Genomic DNA, 23,892 nt, shown 5'->3' on the forward strand with positions numbered 1-23,892 from the left:
AGCAGCAAAAACGCCTCTGGTAGAACTGAGAAGCTTTGGGTCTTTCTGGCATGGTTTGGTGCAGGGCTAGCTGTCCTTCACTTCTTTCTGCAGAGCTCCTGAGGCCCTGGGGCAAATGCTCTGCAGTCAATGGCTTCTGGTGTCCTTAGGACAACCCCTGGCGATGAGTGAGGAAATGTGGAAGTTACTGACCCTTAAAATGAACAGAAACGCTGCTAGTTGTGCTGTTGGATGGTCCCAGGAGCAGATGCTGTAATGAACAATCTGCCAGGCTCTTCACTGGAAAACTGCAGCCCTGTGCTGCACTGGGGTGAGGGGGAGAGAACACAATCATGACGGACCCTTAGGCAGCTCATAACATCTTAATTTAAACACCATTTGCTGCTGAACTGCAATTGTGTCCAGAAATCTTGTCATTTGTATAGATAAAGTCTGGGATTCAGAGAAAGAAAGGGATTACTCAATTATTGTCACGCAGTTTCATAACAGGAACCTGTTTTGATACACTGACTCAGTTCCCAGGGAAAACAACAGGAAAACAAATAGTCTTTTACTCAGGTTCCCCATCCAGCAGGATGTGCCCTGAAATTTTACGTGCAGGAATCAGCACAGAGGACGAGGTGCGGTATTAAAAAAGTCAAACTGCAACAACTAATTTAGTTAAATACTCAAACAAAGAAGATGCCTTAGTGACAAGAACATGCTTGGATGTGAATGACACCCATGAGACATGAAGACCATGTGACAAACACTAATTCCCAGCAACTGTATGTGATGGGATTTCCAGCCTGAACGCCATTGCTGAGTGTCAGGGATGTTTGCAAATCTCTCCGAAAACTGGAGTCGTTGGTATTTTAGAGGATGAATGCTCTAGGACACTGTATTGCTGTCAGAAACATTAAAGGTGAAGAGCTGTTCTGTCGCTGGGAGTGTCCTGGGCTGGATTGTTTTCCAGAATCAGAACGTAGCAGCACTGCAGGTGATACCAATGGTACTTTTTATAACAGAATTATCCAGGGATATTTTTTAGCCTTTAGAAACGAGATTTTGGTGACCTGTACGATCCAAAGAAATGACGTGCCGCTGAATGTTTACACAGTTCTCATAGACAGCTCAGAGGTTTTCCAGTCTCTTTGCTAGGATGAATGCTGCCCCACTTCATCTCCTCTGACACCAGACACTGATTTTCAATGCCATCTGTCTCTGCTCCGGGCCAGGATGAAACAACCAACTCTGTGACAGTTGTCTGCCACTTTGAATGAGATTTTTTTTTTCCCCCCCGCGGGGAAAATAGCCCTTTGTGGGACAGGAGTGGGGCACCGCGGGCTTGAAAGGGCTTTTTTTTTTTCATCTCGGAGGAGTGAATGGCGTTTGCAGTTCATGATCGCTGTGTCAGACCCAGCACGGACCCACTGCCACGGCAGCGAGGAGCGGATGAGCGTCGGCGCGGGCACAAAGCGTGGCCAGCAATGTGCAAAAAGCAAAATGCAAAAAAGCGATATGCAATAAGCAATGTGCAATATGCAATGAGCAATGCGCCCGGCGGCTGTTGCCACTGGCAAGACGTGACCCTCTTTGCATGTGCAACCGCGTGGGCGACATAAAGAGATGCAAACGCCCTGGCAGCGCTTCCTCCTGCTGGTGTAGGGAATCTGCTTTGCCGTGTTTTCGGATGCTCGACCAAAAATCGGAGCGCTTCCCATGGCCGTGTTGGTTGGGTGTTTTTTTTTTTTGGTTGTTGTTGTTTTCCCGGCTGTTTTAATGGCGATGGCAGAGGTTTGGGGATGCGCGTAGGGCTCCGATTCCGGTTGGAGACGCCAGATATATCCGTCCAGCCGCGGGGCTAATCCCGACCGAGCGGAAAAAAAAAAAAAAAAAAAAAAAAAAAAAAGAAAGAAAGAAGCCAGGAGAAGAGTAAAGGCGAAGGGGCGGCCGGAGCCGGGGCCGGAAGCGGCGGCGCCCCCGGGCCCGCCCGTCGGGGCGGCCGCTCCGGGCTCCGGGAAGGGGCGGAGGGCCCGGCAGGTGCCGAGGCAGGGAAGGAGGGAGGCAGGGAGGGAAGGAGGGACGGAGGATGGCGGCGGGGGACCCGGAGCGGGCGCGGTACTGCGGGCGGCTCTCCTACCTGTGCCTGAAGCTCACCCTCATCACCTACTCCACCACGTTCTGGGTGAGCGGGGCTGGGGGGAGCAGGGCTCGGGTTTTAAAAGGCCATTAAATGGATGTTCCCGCGGCTGGCACGGCCCTGGCAGCGCCCCGTCCTTGCCCGGGGAGTGACAAACTGGTTTTGTTGGATGGGGACTCGCCGGGGTTGGGAGCTTGGGAAGGTGGAAATGGTTCGTGTGCGCTTTCCAGCGCGGCTCTGCCCTGCAGGGGAGGGGGACAAACACTGCTCGGAGGTGAGCCTTTGCCCTCCCTCCAGCGCCACTCCTCGGTGTGCTGCCTGTGCCCTCTCCTGCGGCTCGGCTCGGTGAGGCTGGACAGGGCTTACAGGTGCGCGGCACTTGCTCTGCTCATCCAGGTGTTCGGTAAAGCCGGGGATTCCCAGGTGGCGGGTCCAGACCGTGACCACTGACTTCTGACGTGCTGTAAATCCACACCAGGCACCCCCTGGGCTGGGAGGAGCCCTTTGGGGCCCTTTGCGAATGCTCTTTGTAAGCACCGTGATTTTTCAAGGTGCTTTTTTCAGGCTCTGGGCTACCGGGAAGAAGATGCTGGCTTCAGGTGGTGCTGATGTCAGAGGTGCTTTTTCTGTCTGGCTTTTCCACTTCTAGTTTGGCTGGTCTGTTTTTGTCTGACACGGTATTTACCAGCTGGGAGCATAAGGCTTTTGCTTTGCAGCGTGGGAGAAGAGGCTTAGATCCACCAGGTTTGATAGCGAGTGCCAGATTCAACCTATGATTTAACGAAACGCAAAGTGATCGGGTGTAATTCAGGCCTTTGGGGATTTGGGGATTTCTTTTGTCCTCCTTAGCACAGAAACCAACCTTTGGGTTTAGGCTCCTGGTGCTCCCTGTGTTCCTCCACAGCAATTCTGCGGTTGTGCGTTTGGCAGTAGGGAAATTCGCATTTGCCGTGTTATTTTTCAAACCCCCCCCCTTTTTTTTTTGCAGCGTTGCTGGTGGGATGTAAACATTCATCTGGTGGCAGAGAAAGAGCCCTTCTGAAACCACCCTCGGAGGACAAAGCCTCTTTCAGGCAGCCCGAGGATTTTTATTTACTCTTTGTAGCTGCTCGCTCTGCGTTTTCAATGCTCTGCCCTCGTTTGTGAGCAAAGAGCTTCCATTTGTTGGGAGAGATGGTTTGCTCTGGCAGGGGGAGGATGGGGGATGCCAGGGGGGGAAGGAAGGACAGGGAATGACAGGGAATTGTTTTGGGCAGGCTGGCTCTGGGCAGCATTCCATGTGAGGCGTGTGGGCTCGGAATTTTCTTTTATTCCAGCTGAGCAAAGCAGATCTCATCAGCTGTAAATGTAAATGTCAGTCGCCCAGTTCTCTTTTCAGCACTGTTATTCCTGTCCAGTTATTTAATTTAATTTCTTTTTATTTCATTTCATTTTAATTTTTTTTTATTTAATCAGTGTAAATTGAAGTAAAGCTTGGCAGTGGGAGTGTTGCCTTTCTAGAGTATTGGGGTGGTTTGTGATGTTTGTGATGCTGGTTGGGGCTTTGACCTGCTGGGTGCTGAGTTCATTCCATTCCCTCCCTGCTCTTGCAGTTCCCCTGGTACTTTGTGAGTGATGAAGTCCCAGATTTGAGTCCCCAGGAGTTAAATAGCAGCCTTATCCAGAGCAGAAAGGAAATTAAAGTGTTGGAGGGGATGTTAGCTACAGGCCTTGAGGTCTTCCCCTGTCCCCCACAGGATTTTTTAAAAACTGTCTGCAACTTCCCAGCTGAAACAAAAACCCAACATTTTAAACAGAAGTTGCTGTTGTTGAGCTTTATTTAAGAAAAAGAACTGTAAATACAGGGTTAAAGCTTCTGCTTATAAATAAATAGATAAACAAAGGCTTCTCCTTTCTCTTGGGAAAGCAGCTTCTGTGTGTGCAAAAGCCCCAGAGAAATCCCCTGGTATTTGCTGGTGATGCTCATTTAGTGTGAGTCAGGGCAGTTGATTTTTTTCCTGAGTACACAGCTGGAATTGCCAAATTGGGAGCTGTTGTGAAGGATGCAGGATGTAAACAGTGCCTGTGTCCATAGGGGTTGTGTTCCCCTTCCCCAGGCTCAGGAAGGGAGAGCACAGATCAGGGAAGTGGGATGGCTGCTGGCTTAGCACATCTGCTTGCCATGAGTAAATTCTGCTGTTGGCTTGGCCGTATTAAAGGTTTAAAAGGTTTTTATTAAATGCTTAAGAAAAGAGGAGAGAATGGCAACTTAAATCTTGGAGGATGTGGGGTGAAGATATGTGTACATAAAAATGCTATATGTATTTATGTATCTTAAGGTCTTAAGGTATTTTACTTGCAGGCACCTTTTAGTCAAAAGCCCCCTGAAATTTAATGTTTTGATGAGAAAACTGTGCTTAAGAAAAGGACATTTCAGTAAAAAGTTCTAGTCTTGAAACAACGCTCCTCTGAAATTCTGATAATCCCTGTCAAGCTTTAATACCTGTGGTTTGTGTCCAGTGTTTCTTTATTTATTATTTTCTTTTCTTTTTAAACAAGGAGTCTACCAGGCAAGAGTTATTGTTGTTAAAGGCACTTCAGTGTTTGCAGGAGAATCTGGTTTTGGGGGTTACTCTCAATTTGGTCAAATTTTAAGTTGCTTTATAAATAGCTTCAATGTATTTCATTTTTATGGGTGAAAATTCTTCTGAGAATTTTATCTCTTTAAATGACAAACTGGTGGCATCCCCTGCATATTATCCTTTGGTGTCGTCATTCATTTCCACAGAAAATCAAGAACTTCCAGTAAGTTGCTATTTATTTTAAGATATCCCATAATTAAAAAAGTATTTCAACAGTTTGGCTCCTGAACTCATAACTCACATCATGGGTCCCTCCAGCCCCCTGTGTGGGATATACTGTGCCATATCCAAAATTCAGAAGTGAAATTAAAAATTAAGAAGTGTAATTAAGAAGCATTGGTGTGCAGAGAGCAGACTCGTGTTTCCTGTGGAAATGTCAGCTCAGGAAAGGGGAGTGGTGTTTATCAGATTGCCAAAATGATTGATTTGTGCCTGGTCTCTTCCCTGACCATGTGGCTGGCTCTTGGAAAGTTTTTCCACTGCGATTTTTGTCATTAAGTATCGTGGGCTATTTTGAATTCTAATTAATTCAGCGTAATTCAAAGTGATTTGCAGCACACCGTGGTTTTAATACCAAATGATTTTGACTTAACTAATTATTTTGATTGAAATGTCTTTACCTTGTTAAATCTTTTTTTTTTAAAGTTGTTAATCTGATGCCTTTCTCCTGATGGCAGGAGGAGTGGAGATACAGGAAATACCTGACTGTATTTAATACAGTAGGAGTTAATTTGAAGGGACAGATAGGCTGTTTGCAGACCAGCTTAGAAACTGTGTTCTCTTAGAGGCACATATATATTTCTATGTATTTATAGGCAAATAGATAGAAATATTTATATTTCTGTGTATTTATGGACAAATAGATAGAAATATTTATATTTCTGTATATTTCTATAAGGAAGGACAGACACCCAGAGGAGTGTCATTAATGCCATGGCAGTTGCTCATATGTGTGATATGTGTGATCTCAGATGGGTAATAAATTACATTCAGGCAATGATGTATATTTTGATTAGTTTAATATCCAGAATGTTAAAACATGATGAAACATATTTTTGAAATGAACGAGTTTCATTTTTTTTTTTTTCGCTTTACTATTTGACTTTTTATTTTTTTATTTTTTTATTTTTAAATCCAAACTTGTGCTTTGAGTGTTTCATTGTTTATAGTGGATCCTGAAGTGAGCAGTGCCAGGTTCCTGTGTGCTCACAGGCTGTCATCTCTGTGTTTACTGGGAGAAGGAGTAACATCCGTGCTCTGCTCTGCTTCCCTTCCAGCTGATTGGAGCCCTGGTCCTCGGCGTTGGGATTTATGCAGAAATTGAAAGACAGAAGTACAAAACTCTAGAAAGTGCCTTTCTAGCCCCAGCAATTATTTTAATACTTTTGGGCATTGTAATGTTCCTGGTCTCCTTTGTGGGTGTGCTGGCTTCTCTGAGAGACAATTTATGCCTTCTGCAAGCAGTAAGTGTTGGGATTTTTATTCCTTCTTTTTCTCCCCGGTGCCTCTGAAAAGGTGAATTTTAGGGAAATTCCTGTGGTTGCAGATGGAAGCTGCACATGTGACTGATGAAAACTAAAGAGTGCAAAGTTTGTTCTCACCTGCACAGAGTCACACAGAGTTTGGGTTGGAGGGGACTTTTTATGTCCCTAGCCCTTGCACTAGACCAGGCTGCTCAAAACCCAACCTGGCCTTGTCATGTCTCAAAAAATGCTAAAAATGTGGTTTGTTATGGAGGGCCAAGGCAGAAATAACCGTGGGTTTTGAAGTTGTACTGGAATTTTACTCACTTTTCCCACTGAGAGTGGTGGTGTGTCAGATGCTGGGGACATTTTCTGTTCCCATTCTGGTAGCAAACCCAGCTGGGTATTCCACAAAGCAAGTCCCTGATGCCAGATTTATCAGGAGAAAAGATAAATTCACCTGCCTGGTGAATTCCTGACACTGAGAGCACAGAAGTTAAAGCAGCTTTCAGAGGAGAGCATTAGGGATTATTTTCAGGTATTTTCATCACTCCTGATGAAGCTCGTTGTTAAACAGCAGACCTGAATTTACTTTACACCCATCTTTTATGCCTGAAGGGTTGGAAAAACATGTCAAGTGCTGGCATGCTGCAGCTCTCTCACAGTGCAATGGATTTCTTCACGTTTTTCACATTTTACACACGTGGTTGTGTGTGTGAGTGCATTTGTGAGCACGTGTGTATGCACAGGCAAATAAATATGGGAAGCAACACACTGAAAAGTACCAAGCCTGGAATTCTGCTTTGATTTATCACTGGCAATGTGATAGAAGGTGGTTGGGATTATCTTAAATTGTGCTGCTTTATCCACAAATTGAAAGGTAACGGGTGAGTTCTGGTTTTGTAGGAAGCATAAAAAAACGTGAAGTGTGGTGTGGTTGGTAGCAGTCCATCAAAATGCTGCTCTGGGATGCTGCTGTGGAAAGAAGTGTCTTGGCAGGATAATTACATCTAATGGTTTTGAGTTTGTTCAGAGCAGAAAAATAACGTGCTTGCCAGTTGGGCAAAACCCAGAATAATTTAAGTGAGGAAAAAAGGCTTTCTCATGGCATTGACAGTTTTATAAGAACAAACCCATAATTTCATGTTTTCCTTTAAAATGCCATGCTGAAAGCCAAGCCTATTGGCAACTGAATGCTAGACTTGAGGGAACTAATTGAAAGAGTAATTGGAGTTCTGTCTAATGACTCACTTGCCCTTGTTTTCCTGCAGTTCATGTACATCCTTGGGCTCTGCTTGCTGATTGAGCTGACAGGTGGAGTGGTGGCCCTGATTTTCAGGAACCAGGTGAGCTGCTCGCTTCAGGCTTCGGGAGGATCCAGCTGTGGTGAAAAGCAGCTGTTCAAGTTGTCACCTGGGCACTCAGTGATGGAGCTCTGGAGGCAGGTCCAGGCTTTTCAGGGCTCAGCCACGGTGAGGTTTTTTTCACCATTCTGGAGACCAATTCCAGGTTAACAAACTTGGAGAAAATCTGGTGGCTACAAATGTGCAGTGCAGGCAGAATGAGTTTGCAGCTCTTTGTGCATGACAAAATGCCTTCTTCTGTTTTGCCATCTGGGTCTGACTGCTAATTTGGGAAGTTTCCAGATGGATTTGCAGACTCTTGTTTTTTAGTGGCCAAAAATGTTTTGCCTCAGTTAAAGGGCAGCCCTCCCCTGCCCACATCCATAAGCAGCATACCTAATTTCTATAGCACACTCCATCATTGACAAGCATGCTGTAACTTAAACCCCTGATTTTTCTGCACAGAAAGCACCAGGTTATTTTTTTTTCAGTTATAAAAGATTTAAAACATGAATGTATTCACTGTGGCAAGCACTAGATATGTATTCTTCAATTTACAGCAGGACAGCTACACTTAGGGACAGGTTTCTTCCCTTGTTTTTCAAGGTTAGTGGAGAAGTTTGGGTTCTTATGTGGAGAACAAGAAAATATTTATGGAAGCTTTGGGTAGTAGCCTCTGTTTAAGTCCTGTTTGTTTTGAGTGTCATGTGCATTTTTCCCATTTCTTCCTCTACTTCCTTTTCAAATCTGTAGAGTCTAAATGAGGTTCTTGACCAGTTAGGAGGGTCCTGTATTATTTCTCATCACTTATATCATCTTTTTATTCTGGTTGGTTTGTTAGTGTTGCAGTTTGTAATACTGAGAAGATGAGTGGGTGTGTTTCAGGTTTTCTGACCTGTAAGGCTTTAACTTTGTTTAACAATCAGCAGCTGGATTGAAAGGAAAGTTGTTACATTCTGGTTGTGATTAGTCCCTGAATTTGCTGTGCTAAAATTTGGTTTTAACCAGTGTTTTAGTTTTTTTTTTCTTTCTTTCTTTTTTTAGAGAAAAAAGCCTTTCCTTTTGTGCTCATCAGTTACACTTGTCACTTTAACCTGCTCATCTAATTCTGTGCATATTGTGCAACCCATGAATCTTGTTTTCCTTTTGCTTTCTAGACAATCAAATTTTTGAATGATAACATTAGAAGAGGGATTGAGAATTACTACGATGATTTAGACTTCAAGAACATCATGGATTCTGTTCAAAAGCAGGTTTGTTGGTTTCTTTTGTTGTTTTTTTTCCCCCCTTGGACTAACTCAGCAGCAGCTTTGAGATTTTCCAGTGATGTGACGATCAAGTTGGATGACATCTCGTGTGTCATTTCTTGTGGTGCTGCTTCTGAGGTCAGGGCTCATCCAGCATTCCAGCTGGCATTTAAAACCCTCTTTACATCACTGCAAAAAGAGAGAGGGCCAAAATGCAGCTTTTGCCTTGGCAGGTGCAATTCCAATGCCCAGGGTCAGATCCTACAAACCTGTTTTGGTTTGTGGTGGCCCCACAGGTGGATTCAGCCTAAATTCAGCCTGGCTGCTGGAGGGCATGCACAGAGCTCTTTAACGAGGTGGATGTTGGAAGGAAACACCAGTGGAAGAGTCTCTACCTGTAATTAAAATTCAGAAAGTGTGGTGAGCCCAGCTGGGCATTACTTAATGGCACGTGGGGTTGACTCACAGCCTTTTTTTTTTATTTTAATGAGGCTGGTCTGTTGAAATGTTTATTGGGTTATTGAAGAGTTCTGCCATGCAGTGCTTTGTAGAAGAAGCAAGAAGTGTTCAGAAATGTGATGTCAGGGCCCATGTGTTGTCCATGACCATGCCAAGTAATGGTTATTAAAAAAAAAAAATTGACTTAGGAAGTGATACATGTGTTCTAGGACATCGTTATGGAGATGGCAGCCTGCTTTGAAAAACAAAGTTAGCATGGAAAGTCTGTCAAAAGCAGACCATCCTGAGGAAATTTTGTCATTAGGCTTCATAATGCTTTAAAGTTTCCATGCACTGCCCAAAATTATGGGTACACGCAGCGAGCTTACACGTTAGTTAAATTAAATGAACTCCTCCTTTTCCCTCGGTTTAAATTATAAAGTGAATATTTATATTAAGTCAGCGTAAACTTGCAGCATTTGTTTGCCAGCTTTCAGTTCTTCTAAATTACACCCACAATGTTTTGGTGAGACGAATTTATGCCTCGTAGCAACGTTTTTGTCTTTTAGATCCAGTTGGAAATGTAGTCATAATCCTTAAAACAAGTGCAGAGGTGGATTACAGGTCAAGGTGGAGTCAGTGTGAAAACAGTTCTTAATGATGTCCAGAGCTGCAGAGAGAATTTTTCAATTCAGAAAAGATGGGAGGTGGAACTTGGCACTTTGCTTTGGCACCCTTGGTTATAGTTCAATGTGTGACAGAGGAATATTATCTTTAATTCTTTTGAATTGTGTTTCTCATATGCATTCATGCATGCCTTGCTGATAAAATGACAGAATTTTTTGGTCGCTCAGGGCTTTTAAAATTGTTTTATTCTTACTTTGTTTTCTACTTGTTTAAAGAGTTTAAGGTATAAATAATTCTTTTCCCTTTACTTTTTGGAATCATAGAACCATTTAGGTTGGAGAAGACCTTTAAGATCATTGAGTTTTGTGTCTTTATTATTTTTTCTTTCTTCTCTTTCCAGTTTAAGTGCTGTGGTGGGGAGGATTATAGAGATTGGTCCCAAAATGTGTACCACAACTGTGCAGCTCCAGGACCACTGGCTTGTGGGGTGCCCTACACTTGCTGCATCAGAAATAAGGTAAGTTCTGGCTTTAAAAGGTGCCTGAATTCAGCAAGTCTGGGGTTAGAAGTGAAGCAAAACGGGTTCTTTCCTCCCCTAATGGATCTGTGGGTCATGACAGCTTGAAAGGGAGAAAATAATGGATTGGATGTGTTGGCTGTGGTCCATTTTTACTGCCCCACTTCCCAGCCCCAGAAGGGATGGTGGGAGCTCCACTAATCTCATGGCTCACCTGAACCAGAGCTGCTTAAAATTCAGTTTTGCTGGTGTTTTCCCCAGGGTTTGCAGCTCCAGTTTTCCCAGGAAGCCTGGGACCTGGTGGCTTTTGTGGGTGGGGGTCAGAGTGATGTGATCCAGCTGCTGTGTGAGTTGAAAACCAAAGAGAATGACCTCGTCATCACCAGAATAATCCAAAAATGAGAGCAACTGACCTCAGGGTCAGGGCAAGCTTGTGGGTACAGGTCTGCCCCAACCTGTCCTTGAAAACAGGGATAAAATCTAAAGTCCTGGAAGGATTGGAGTCTGAACCAATTTCTCAGTCTGGGATGAACTAACTGGTGCTGGCAGCACTAAGAGCAGGGGTTGATTTTCCTGCAAATGTGTTTTAATTATAATTAATTCTGTAATTCACTGCTCTGCATTTAAAGGATGCATGTAATGCTGAATTTGATAATGAATTCCTCAACTGCTCCAGTACAGGCAGTCCCTGCCTCGCTGGGTTTTGGTCTCCAGTTTGAACACACGACAGAGAAATTGGGTGTGTGTAAGAGCTGAGCTCATGATGGATATCCTGCTGCTGCCTGGTTTGGGCTGCCCCTTCAACATCTGCCTTGAGCATGGCTGTTTAATTAAAAAAAAAAAAAAAAAAAAAAAAAAAGGAAAAAATAGATGCAATGGTTGTGTCAGTAATCCTGCTGGGTGCTGCTGAGAAATGTGTACCACGGGAAGGTGTTTATTGTGTGTGCTCACACGCTTTGGGTGGGCGGGAATGGCTCTGTATAAATCCGTGATGGGCTTTGATTTATTCTCAGAAACCAAAGCTGAACGATTTGAGTCTTAGGTGTCCGAGGGGAAGAATCTGCAGCTGGATGGAGCAGAACAGCTCAGGGTTTTGCCTTCAGGAAAGGGGAAGCACTGAAATAAAAACTTTTCTGGGGAAAAATGGGGAGTATAGTCACTGAACAGCTGGGGAGGGGGGAGATTAAGCTGCTTGCAGCCCAAAAGTGTTAAGGAAATTAATTGAAAGGCAGGGAGAAGCCCTGAATTGGAGTGTGGCTCACCCAGGTGCTGCAGTAGGTGAGGGCTGGTGGCTCTGCAGCAGGGAGATGCTGTGCACGCCTGCCTTGGGGGGGAAAAAAACAACCAGGAGATGCATCAATCTTGTGTGTTTGACAAATCCTTCCAAATACAGGCTGGTTTCTGTCGTGGAGAGCTACAGATATGGTTTGTGATTACTCATGGGCTTTGTAGTCATGGAAAACTCCTGCTAATGTCTGTGCCTGGATTCTGATCCTCTGTGAAAACCTCCTGCTAACACGAGCCAGCTCGTACTGGGGGGGGCTCTAAAGGACCCATGTTTAAATCAAATTATTTATTAAAGACTTACACTAGTGCAGCAGATAGAAATTAGTCCCAAGTGCCTATAATCCTCCGTTTCCAATGGATTTATCTCCTCTGCATACATTTGCTTACACCAGGACATCCTGTTAGCAAATTCTGTGTTTCAAGTTAAGAGATGGGACTGCATTCCTTGTGGTCACATATTTTGGGAGTGACCACGTGTCACTCTTCAGCAGTTTTGGGAGCATGGAATCACTCACAGCCAGCACAACACGCTGGTGCCTAATATTGATATTGACTTCCAAATGTATTTATTTATTACCTGTGGTTGGCACGTGGGTACCCCACACAGTTTTACAGCAGCCCGGTGGAATAGTCTGAGCTTTTTCTTCTAGGAATGTGCAAAAACCTTGTTTGTCACACAGTTGTGTGTTAAAGGTGAGAGCCCAGCTCTTTGAGGGCTTAAAAACTTCTCGTTTTCCTCCATGTCTTTGGCTTTGTTCACTGCTTCCTTTGATGCCAGTGGGTTTTTACATGGGATGGTTTTTAAGTGTAGGATGATATTTTCAGGCTGGCTTTTCCAGGCTTTGGAGGTAGAACCTTGGAACCCACAGAAGGCATTACATGGCTACAGAAAATGTGCAAATAATCTGTGGTGAATGCAAGCACTCAGTCTCTTTAAAATATATGGGATTTATGTTCATGTATATAATGGTGTTGCATGAATATTGTGAATTTAGTCTTGTAAAAAGCATTCATAGCATTGGAAGTGATTTGAAACCGAAGAGATTTCTGAGCTTGTATTTGTCATCGTCTTGGCATGAAGGCCGTGTTAACCCCTGGTTTTAGTAATAAGGTGTGTTAAGTTATTATGGCTTTAAAAGGAAATCCAGCTGTTCATTCTGTGGGAACAGCTGTGTCACACAGCTCTGTCACAGCTCACGTTGGTGTTGTTGGACAGAAATGGTTCAGATGCCTTGTGACACACTGACGATACTCACTCCTCTAAAATCACATAGACTTTAACTAAATCTGTCCCTGGGGCTGCTAGGACAAGCTGGTGTTGGACTGGGAAATAACCCTGTCACTGCTTTTGTGTGAGCTGGGTGAACACAGAGTAAAAATAATATTTTTGTGATTTTAGTTTCCTGCTGCAGTTCATATTTGTTGTTTTCTTTTCAGACAGACATTATCAACACCATGTGTGGATACAAAACCATTGACCAAGAGGTAACAGAGCCAGTGCCCACCCTGTCATGGCAGAGGGTGCTGCTTCTCTGCTTTTTTTTTTTTTTTTTTTTAGTCTATTATAAAAGTGTTTTCTATGTGCTTTAATCTGCCAGGAGGTAAAATCAGCAATTAAAATGTTTTGTTGTTTTTTTTTTTTTTCCTGGAATAATTACCATATATGAGGAAAAACTAATCTTGTTTGATTTGTGTAGCTTCCCTTCTTTGTAGTTTCCACGATTCCTTGTTTGTTGACGACTTCCCCAAGCTAATTGCACAATTAATGCACAAAAAAGCTGCTTTCAACATTTGAAGCACTGACTTTGAGCTGGGGAGAGCTTGCAGTACTTAGAAGCCACAGTTTCTCACTGAGTAAAATTGGCCTTGATAAAAGCCAACTTAGCTGTTTCTAAGTATTTCATATCCCAGGAGTGGGTGTTTTATTTTAAAGCCTGTGATAGGTATTCCTGGAAGAGCAGTGTGATTTCCCTGCTTGTGTTGGATGCCTTCTCCTCCCTCCAGGAGTGGGATGGAGTCTCCTCCTTCGGCCTTCCCAGCCCCAGTGACTCCAGAGGAGGGACTGCCAGCTCCAGGCAGTAATGGCAGAGTGATTAAGGAGGGAAATCGGTAATTGGATCTGCCCTGCGTTCCCCACTCCTGGCTTTGGATTGCTGGGATGGGGCAGGGCGGGGGCTGCTCTGAGAAAACTCCTCTCCCCGGCTCATTTGAGGCACTTGGAGCACAATGCCAGCCTCGGTTGTTGGTTTTTGGGATTACCGGTTATCTCTAAATACAACTTGCCTTCATTTAGATTCATTGATTTGTGGCTTAATCACCTGAACGCTCCAGCCGGGCTCTGAGAGGGAGCACTTCAGCATGTGCTTAACTTCGCCCCATTCATCTGCTTAGGACCCTCTGCAGCCTCAAGTGCTTTCCATATTATGGGCTGGGGTCACGGAGCAGCACAGCTTGCAGGACTGAATCCGAAATCCTCTTGTTCCTCTCCTTTTTTTAGGGTCTTTTTGCAAAGCACTCGGTCCGCAATTTATATTTTTCCGCTGCTGCGTTTCCAACTTGGGAGCGGAGATGAAAGCTAAAGAGGGACTTCTCTGCTTTCCAAGTGGTCTTAAATGAGAATTCTTGCCGAAAAATAGCTGCAGCAGGCAGGTTTAAGACAACGAAATAACTTACTCAGGTGTAGAATAACTTTTGAAAAGCAGAGCGATTTGTTGAGGTGTGGCTTGACAGCAGACGGAGGAGTTAGTGATGAGGTCTGTGTGAAACTCGGTGGGTTTAAAGAGGTGGGGAGGCAGAGCAGACCTACCTGCCTGAGTCCTGAGGTGCCACACGTGTCCCCCAGCAGTGGAGCTGAACCCTCACTGCGGTATTTTGCAGCGCCTGAGCGTTCAGGACGTGATCTATGTCCGAGGGTGCACGAACGCCGTGCTCATCTGGTTTTTGGACAACTACACCATCATGGCAGGAGTGCTGCTCGGCATACTGCTGCCCCAGGTAAGAGTTCACCTGAGAGGCAGCACCTGGTTTGTGGCTGTGTGAAATCTCATTTGGCTATAACCATAATTTTCTTCTGGAATTTAACATAACTGGTGAGCTGGGGTGGCATTCTGGTAATTCAGTAGCATCTCCTCGACGGCGCTGTGGGATTTTGGTGAGGTGATCTGCTTTTGCTTGGGGTCGGTTTTTTTTAAATTTTTTTTTTTTTTTTTTCGAGTTGTTGACCGAGTCTCCCTTCCCTTGGCAGTTCGTGGGAGTGCTGCTGTCCTTGCTGTACATCACCAGGGTGGAGGACATCATCACGGAGCACAAACTGAGCGAGAGCCTCTTCGGAGACCCGCGCCCCAGAGCCGCCCCCGAGCTGGCCGGGGCTGGCTGCTGCATGTGCTACCCGGGGTGATGGGGAGCCCAAAGCGCAGCTGGAACCAGGCAAACCCAGCAGCTTTTGGTGCCTGCTGGCTGCTCCAGACCGTGGGGTGGTGAAGCAGCCAGCAGTGGGTGACACCCAGGGCACAGCAGAGGGGGCCCCGTGTGGCGCTGCTGGAGGGGGGGGGTCTGTGGATCATTGCATCTCCTTCAGAGTGATTGCTGAGTGATGGAACAGCCAGGAAAAAAAAAAAAATGGAGAAGATTTCGACGTCGATTTCTAGGATTTCTTTGCATCTAGGGGGGGGGGTCTCTGTGTCTATGCTCGTCCCTTTCCAGCTTTCTTTTCTTACTCCTTCCGGAGGGATTTCTTACTGATCGACGTGGTGGATATTAAACATGTGTTTGATAAAGGGGTTTTGTGCTAATCATGATGAATTTACTGACAATAATGGATGTGATGCCGATCGCTTTCATTGCTCAGTCTTCTGTGCCTTTTAATATTGGGGCAAATGCCAATGTCAAATCAGTCAGGTACTGCTTGATCGATTTTTTTAATGCAGTTTATTACTGTCTGGTTTTTTGTACAGGATGTTTGAGTCTTGGATGTACTGTATTTTTCCCCTTTAGTAAATGAACTAAGTGATTGATGACTTTATATTTTTTTGGAGTTCTGTATGTCAAGATGTTTCTAAAATTTACTGTTGAAATAAAAACAATGAGTCGGTTTTCTTAAAAAAAAATAAAAAATGCAGCACATGGGTTTTGTTTAAAATGGTTTTTATTTCAAAAGGTAGAAGTAGCAAGAGCTGTGATTCTGGCTTGGGTGCCAGAATCTGAACATCTGTGCCTCCCTTGCTTCTCTTAGTCCATCCACCAAAAGCTCTGGGGTTTTTGTTGGTGTTCCTTTGTCCTGAGCATTTCTCTGCAGTCTCTCCAGCCCCAGCCGGACCTGCGGGCAAAATGCAAAACCTGACGATCATAATATTTCAATTAAACCAAAGTCAGGATGAGAATAAAGCAGGTTTATATCCTGAGTGAAAAATCTCTGCTTTTCGAACACTCCACAAAGAAAAACAGGGCAACACCTGATTTTATTCTTTCCTTGTTGCCCTTTTTTGTTGTTTTAAAAAAAAATTTCCTTGTCCTGGACATTTTTTTCTGGTTTCTTCAAATCTCAGCGTTTGCTGCTTAACTCCCTGCCTTCACCAGGAATTTCTGAGCAAACTTTATGTGTTTCCAGGAGTCAGAAAAGGACTCACCCAGTTCTTTGGTGTTCCTGGTGGTTTCTAGGGAGAGAGATCCCAGTCCAGCACGGGCAGCACAGCACACTCTAGCGCTGGGCCCTGCACATGGCTACTAATTATTTCATTTTACACAAATATTCCTGCTCTCTGCCTCGAATAATGTGCAGAACTGCTAAGTTAGGAAGCAAGGTGTGTTTTAAGGGTGGGTTTTTTTGTGTACAAAGAGAGGAAGGAGGAGCAGCTTGGCAGGATGGAGCTGAAAATTGAGGCTGAAGTTGGTTTTTAGCAGAGACTGGGCTGGGAAGGTGGGGATAACAAAGGCAGTTCTCCTTTGATGACAAAAGTAATTTTTTTTTTTTCTGATGGTGTTTTGTAAATGTGGGGTTGATGTGAAATATGAGGTAGCCCAGAAAACAAGAGGTGACAGAAGCCACTGTGGTTAAATTTCAAGTGGTTTAAATGAAATGAAACGGGGAGGATATTTTGGGATACAAGAGAGCATTTATCCCTTCAGAAGAAAATTTGTGGGCTGTACTGAATTTTCAGCCATCTCCAGTGTCGTTCACCCTGGTGCTTGGGTGGGAGTGATGTCAACCTGACAATCACAAAGCAAACCATGTGTGATTTCGTTTAATAAATGATGGATTCAAAAACGATTGACCCTTCCCATTCCCTAGGATCTGAGGAAATCAACTCTTGGCTTCACAGGCCATGGTGACTGGAGGAAGGGATGATGCCTATTGGGAGGAGAGATGCAGCAATTCTCTGCTCAGCTGCCTTTTCCAGAGAGCTGATGAGAAAATTGTCTTCAGATGGGTGAAGGATGCTGATCTAATTGAATCCCTGCCTCCTGGCAGGAGCAGCCACAGCTGTGGCCTGCTCCTCACAGATGCATCCTTAACCTCATTTAAGAAAATGCTCCTTAAAAGACTGAGACAGCTCCCCAAATTCCCGGGGCTATGGATTATTCTGCGCAATTTTAAAGTGCTCTGACGACTGAGAGCTGCCAGCGGTTCGTGCTCCACGGGTTCCTGCTTTGCATCACCATTCAGAAAAAGGGATTTACCTCTCTATTTCCCGATACCCCAGACTTGGCACAGTACTCGGGTGCTGCACTTGGCGAGCTGGGTGCCCGGCTGGGGCATCAGTACAGTTTCTGTGCACTTTAATCTTTATCTTTAATTAGCGCAGAAATTAGAGCAGAAATGCCGAGCAGGTCTCCCTCTGCTGGTATGGATACCGCAGAGCACTAATTAAATTTCTGCTCGCTGGGAATTAAACCTCTGCCTCCCTACGGCACCAGGGTTTCTTCTTTCCCCTGCTCTGCTGCTTTGTACAGGCACAAATTCCGAGGAAATCCTTTGATAGCGCCGAACCTCTGCAGGGATTATCATCTGTTCCTGGGATGGATAACCAGGTAACCAGGATACAGCTGGCTACAACTTCACCTTCATTCCTCAGAGGTGGGATGAGCTAATTTCCCCCTGATGGGGAAAAACATCAGCGTTTCAGATGTAAAAGCTATGTAGCCAAAAGTTGTTTCGTAGATTTGTCTTCCTAAAGCTCTTTTCTTCCCTAGGGCTTCCCAGCGTTCACGGCTTTTCTGCACCAGCTGATTATTCAAAGGTCCCTGTGTGGGTTCAGGAATTGATTTTTGGTAAGGAAAAAAATAGTTTGCCGGGATCCCGTGGGCTGGGCTGGGCCAGGAACATCACCTCGACCACAGGAACACGAGTGGCACGGAAACTGCTTTGGGTTTGCATCCTCATTTAATGTCCTGGGGGAGGGCAGTGCTGCTGTTTGTCTTGTCAGAATCACACTCGGGGCTGCTTAAAACTGACACGGCTCCGTCTGTTTGTGCCCTCGGGATGAAAGCTCTGCTTGGGTTTGGATTCAGCTCCTGGCCCGGAGTCTGTCTCTGCAGCTCTAAGGGATGAAGTTTTTCCCCTGCAGCAGCGTTCAGAGCCCTCGGTAAAGGCAGCTGTTAAATGCCCTCAGGAAATTGGGATTTCCAGCCTGCTCCTTTGAGGGAGATGCTTTTATTTCTGTGGAAAGTTTTGTCCTTGATGAAGAGCTGAAAGCTGCCGTTCCTGGAAAGGAGAAGAGAGGAGCCGACCTGCCTGGCATGTGCACACCAGGACAAAGCCACCTCATCCTTCTGGGCATTGTTTTTCTGATCCCAACCCCATCACAGGGCTCGGAACCTGCTTGGAGGTTCCTCGTGGGTCAGCACCAGGGGTTCTGGGATGGGCTCCCTGGGGAAGCACAAGGAGCTCCTGGCACCAGGTGAGCATTGCTTTGCCTCAGTGTTGCCAGGATGCTCAGGGATTCTGCAGTGGGACCTGTTCAGGGCAGAGGCAAAGCAGAGCAGCATCATCTCCTCCAGCTCCAGGCTGCACCTTGCTGGGTTAAAATAAACCCCGAGGGGTTTGGAGAAAAACCTGTTGGCTGAAGGGCAATGAGCCCTCTGAGGTCCCTAAAGCTGCTCTGGGATATCAGTTCTTGGAGAAGCCTGTGTGCAGGCTTTGAAGTTTCTGTGGATTTTTTTTTTCAAGCCTAACTGGGTTTTGCTGACTGGGACAGCTGCCTCTCCCCCTCTTTGTGTTGTGCTCTCTCTGGTGCCATGCAGCACGGTCCAGTGCAAATTCACAGGGCCTTGTGCTGGCTGCTGGGAGAGTAGAGCAGAGGTGCAAATTGTGCAGCTGGATGAGTCAGGGAGAGTAGTCCTCTGGAGAAATGGCCAAATCCGTGGTGGAAGGGGAGAAGATGCAGGTAAGGAGCTTCTGTGTGAGTTCCAAAAGCCTTGTCCCTCCTGATAACAGGAGTGCAGAGCCTGCAGGGAGTGTCCCTCAAGCCAAGGCTGCTGCTCAGGCAGAAGTGGTCCATCCTCTCCGTGATCTCCATCTTCCCATCATTTGGCATTTCCTAAAATAGTGTTAGTTCTGCAGGAAAGGGAGGTGAAATATCCAAGCCGCTCAAACCACTCCATCTCAGGGCTTAGCTCACTTCCCAGCCAGCTCTTAGTTTATTTATATTACAGCATTATATCAAATGCATTTGTGCAGCTGAAAGCACCCGGTTTACCTGAGGGAAGAGGGTCTCTGAGGAATGCTGTGTCTGACACGTGTGTGTCCTGGGGTCACCCCACAGCCCCACGCCAGGAGCGGGGACAGCACCAGCCTGGCTGGGATGCCATCCTTGAGCCTCCCATGACAAGCAGTGGAAGGAGGGGTTGCCTGCAGCACCCCTGCCACCCCTCATCCTGCCAGCCCAACCCTGGCACCTCGGGAACGGGGCAGGATGTGGCCCTGCCACCCCCAGCCCGGTGACAGCAGCAGCGGCACGCCAGCCCCCCGCCCCAATTATTGCTGGGTGTCGCCAAAGACATTGAAAAGCAAGGAGGAGAGCTGTGAAGAGGGTCATTTTAGTGGCTCTTTCTCTCTCTTTTTTTTTTTTTTTTTTTTTTCTTTTTCCCCCCCGGAGAAGGAAGTTAGAAAAGCAGAGCCCTCAAAGCCGCATTGAAAGGGTGACAGAGACGGGATAATGCGTAAGACTGAGGGAAGGAATCTCAGAGCACTCGCCACGGTGTTTTAATGATCTGTTAACAATTGCCCCTTTCAGGGGAGAACATATGGTAGATGGTTTGCTTCTTTTTTTTTTTTTTTTTTAAAAAAAAAAAAAGGACAAAAAAAGAAAAAAAGAAATTACTTCAGAAACTTAAATGATGGTGGAAAATGGTGGGGATTACGGTGAAGAGCTGGGGGAGGGAGGTGTAGCCCCCGGACTGAGGGGATGTCAGATGATGAGAGGATGTCAGATAATGTATCCCTGAGCACGGGGGCTTTGCTGGAGCCAGAGACCCCAAAAAACGCCGGAATCTGGGACCTGCCGGGGGTAACTGGGGCTGCTTGCCTGACAGTGAAGAGGGTGCTGATAAAACCCAGAAATCTGGTGGGACCCTTTAGGACTTGGGCTGGAGCATCCCCCCCCCCAGGCCGTGCTCAAGCCCAGCTGCATGGGCAGGGCTGGTCCTGCTCCCCTCCCTGCAGCTGGGGCAGATGGTGACAATGCTCTGGCTGCACGCAGGTGGCGACTGCTTCGAGGTTTCCCTGCTGTTACCTGCCCTGAGATCATTGCCTTTCTCCCACTGCAACCTGTTGGCATGGGTTTAAATTGTGGCTCGGCAAAATCACACACGCGGGCTGGTGGTAACTTGTCTCGCAGAGCTGGGCAGATAAACCACTGCAGTTTGTGTGAAATTACATTGATTTTTTTTTTTTTTAATTGTTGCTAATACACGATTTTTAAAATTGAGATGCAGGAGCTAGGCTGGGTGCTCAGCTTTACAGAGGTCCTGGCATGGGCTGGCAGGAGGGGCTGCGCTGCTCGTGGGCTCCCTAGGTTCGTTGTACACCTGGATTTGGGCAAGCAGATGGTCCCATCTGGATATAAAATCGTACTATACTCAGCACTGCGGTAGTGCAGGGCAGGAGAAGGCTCCAAATCAAAGGTTAGGAGTTTGGCAGATGGAGCCCAGCTCTGGATGAAGGGCTGGGAGAGGGGTGGTGGCTTGGGGTGTGTGCAGCTGGGCAGGAATGGCTGGGGAAAGCTGCCATGGGGCACCACGCCTGCCCCACAGCGATGTGAAGATGTGGGGAAGGGAGCAGGGGAATGGCAAAACAGAGCAGAGGAAGGCATGATGCTTCCTGAGACTGAAAGAAGGGAGAAGATGGGAAGAGACACCGCGCTGGCACAGGGCAGGGGATGGGGTCATGCACCGGGAGTGTGGGTGCTGCTGGGATTGGGGTGGGGGCTACAAGTACATTAAACCCTGTGGGCCAGTCATCACGGCACTGTGGGGTGCCAGATGTGGATGGCTCAACCGAGAATGGCAACGGGAAGATCATGAACCGGTTACCAGCAATGCGTGAGACCAGTGGGAAAATATCCACCCCACAAGTTTGGGTCACAATCCCTCTGGCAGAGGGGACTTGGCTTGAGCAGTGACCCCTGCACCACGGTGGGCACATCTCTCTGTGGTGCCAGAGACCTGGCACCCAATTCAGTTGGCAAAGAAGGGGTTAAAGACACCCCCATCTTGCCCTGCCTCATGTTGAGGGCTTCGATGAAGCTCTGTAGAGGGGTGAGAGGTGTGTGAGCCCAGCAGGGCGCCTCTGCCCTTTTTTTCCAGATGGGACAGGGTATTTCCTTCCAAACTCCTGTTTTTTAGCAACATTTTTGCTTCTCAAAAGCCAGTCCTGGTGGATTCTGATGTGTTCGAAGTCTGACCTCTAAATCCAGAGAGGAAAGCACATCTTTTAATTATTTTTGGAGGCCATTAAGGACCGTCTGTCTGTTTGATGGGTAGCTGGGGAATGAGGAATATCAGAGAGAGCCCATATGTCCAGTTTGCTGTGCTTCTAACCCCATCAGGCATCAAAGTGCCACAAGTCATATTTTAATCCTTATAGAAATGAAGGGCTGGTCAGGAAGGTGGCACTTTGAGCTCAGCATATCCATGGTCTGTAATTATTCACTGATGGCCAAAGGAGAGTTGATGGAAACGAATAGTGAAGCCCCGAGTCTGTGTTGCCCAACTGGTGGGTGATAAATTGACCACTGCTAGCTGGTGAAGCCTGAGTGCTGCTGCTGCTGGATTCTGCCAGAGCTCACCAGAAACTTGCTGAGAAATTTTAACAGCTTGGAAAACCTAAGTGAGGGAGATGTGTAACCCACCCTGCGTGCCCAGGCTGGCAACAGGGCAGAGGAAAATCCCTTTCTTTTTCTGGCAGGTGAGACAGGCTGGGGCAAGGAGCCACTGACCATAAATAGGAAGGGGAGCAAGCCTGGCAGAGCTGGGAATGACAGGAGGAGACTGGCTCCCAGAGAAGGGAGGACCATCCTTCTCTACCTGGGTAGAGGCTTGGATGGTTGAATAAATACTTTCAGGTAACAGGTTTCACAGACCAGTACCCAACTGATCCTTGTATACTCGACATTTCTTCCCTGCCTTTCCTCTCCATGGTATTTCTTTTCCTCTCTCCTATCCAGAGATAATCCAGGTGTTTTCTGTGCTGAAGACTGTTGCATTCTGTTCCAGAACGTTTCAGAACGTCTGCTCTTGCAGCCTTATGAAGCCATCTCCTGTCTGGCTGTTTTGAGGGCACATTAGCATGGAGAGAGGTTTGTTGTAGAGTGAGTTTGCACACTGAAAACTCTCGGGTTTTCTATCCGGGTTTCTCCTCTTCTGGTGAAGCCACAGCATCCCTTATCCTAGGGCTTGTTTCTCCTTGCACAGAATCTTAGAATTATAGAATGATTTGGATGGAAGGAATATTAAAGATCATCTAGCTCCACTCCCCGCAGCCACGGGCAGAGATGCCACCCACTACCCCAGGTTGCTCCAAGCCCTGTCCCGCTTGGACGCTTCCAGAGATCCAGGGGCAGCCCCAGCTTCTCTGGGCACCCTGTGCCAGGTCCTCACCTCCCTCAAGGTGAAGAGTTCCTTCCCAATATCCCGTCTAACCCTGTCCTTTGTCAGTGGGAAGCCATTCCCTGTGTCCTGTCCTTGTCCCAATTTCCTCTCCAGTTCTCTCGGAGCTCCTCCAGGCACTGGAAGGAGCTCTAAGGTCTCCCTGGAGCCCTTCCTTCTCCTGGATGAACACCCCCAGCTCTCTCAGGTTGTCTCATAGCAGAGGTTCTCCCACCCCTGGCGCATTTTCGTGGCCCCGAGGGACATTCTGATGCGTGGTAACAGGTGCTGAGGACCGGTCACATCGGCTCGCTCTGGAGCTTCCACCCCTCAGCTGCCCATTAAACCGACAGACCGCGCTCTGCTGTGTGCGGGCCAGCGCTCAGGAGGTACCGAACGATTCCCGAGGCGGCTCCTTCCGTCCCGCCGGGCATTCCTGATCCTTCCCGGGGCCGCGCCGCTGCGCCCGCCCGTGCGCTCTGTCGGGCGGCTCCGGGGGACGCGCTCCAGCCGCCTCCTGCCTTGCGGCTCGCCTTTCCTCTCCGCTTTGGCTGTTTTATATATATATACAAAAATTTCTTTTTGCGCCCCTTCTTCTCCCACTCTGGTAGGAAAAGGAGGGAGCGGGGGGAGGAAGGGAGAAATATTGTTTGAATTCACAAAGGGGGGCATCTGGTGCACCTTGCGCCTGGCATCTGTGCTCCTTGTGTCCCGAGCAGCGCGCTCGCACCGGGGCGAGGGGCAGGAGGGGCCGGCGTGCATCTGTTGGGCGCCACAATAAAGTCACAAAAACAGCGGCGCGGGCCCGGCCCCGCCGCGCTGCCCTCTCAAAGGGGGACGCGGGGCTGCGGCTCCCAGGTATTATGAGCGGGGTAGGTAGGGCCGGGGCAGCAGCTGCTCCGCCGACCCGCCCGACATATGGCAGCGCAAATCACGGTACCTCCTGAGCAGCCCGGCCGCAGGGAGCGGGGGAAGGACGGGGCGGCCCCCGGGGCAGGTGCCTCCGCCGTGCGCCCGCCGCTGCGGCCGCCGCATCCCCGGCCCCGCCGGAGCGCACCGGCGGTCCCGGGGTGGGTGGCGAGCGCGGAGCGGCCGGCGGCCCCCGGAGCCTGGGGTCACCCCCAGGACCGAGAGCGGGCCCAGCC

The 23,892-nt window shown here is 47.3% G+C and overlaps 1 protein-coding gene across 3 annotated transcripts; it reads left to right on the forward strand.

Moving 5' to 3' along the window:
• The first annotated feature begins 1,686 nt into the window (after positions 1 to 1,686).
• Positions 1,687 to 15,790, forward strand: TSPAN15 (tetraspanin 15). 3 transcript variants are annotated; one of them, XM_088168690.1, is made up of 8 exons: positions 1,687 to 1,713; positions 6,021 to 6,206; positions 7,478 to 7,552; positions 8,707 to 8,802; positions 10,262 to 10,378; positions 13,103 to 13,150; positions 14,543 to 14,659; positions 14,910 to 15,790. In XM_088168690.1, the coding sequence occupies exons 1-8, from the start codon at positions 1,702 to 1,704 to the stop codon at positions 15,060 to 15,062; spliced, it is 804 nt and encodes a 267-aa protein (XP_088024816.1). In that variant the 5' UTR covers positions 1,687 to 1,701; the 3' UTR covers positions 15,063 to 15,790. The 3 variants fall into 3 exon arrangements, with proteins under 3 accessions (XP_088024816.1, XP_014738825.1, XP_088024815.1); XM_014883339.2 differs by lacking the exon at positions 1,687 to 1,713 and adding an exon at positions 1,988 to 2,167; XM_088168689.1 differs by lacking the exon at positions 1,687 to 1,713 and adding an exon at positions 4,672 to 4,906.
• The last annotated feature ends 8,102 nt before the right edge of the window (positions 15,791 to 23,892 follow it).

Source organism: Sturnus vulgaris, chromosome 8 (genome assembly GCF_052056855.1).
Source record: "Sturnus vulgaris isolate bStuVul1 chromosome 8, bStuVul1.hap1, whole genome shotgun sequence".
NCBI lineage: Eukaryota > Metazoa > Chordata > Aves > Passeriformes > Sturnidae > Sturnus > Sturnus vulgaris.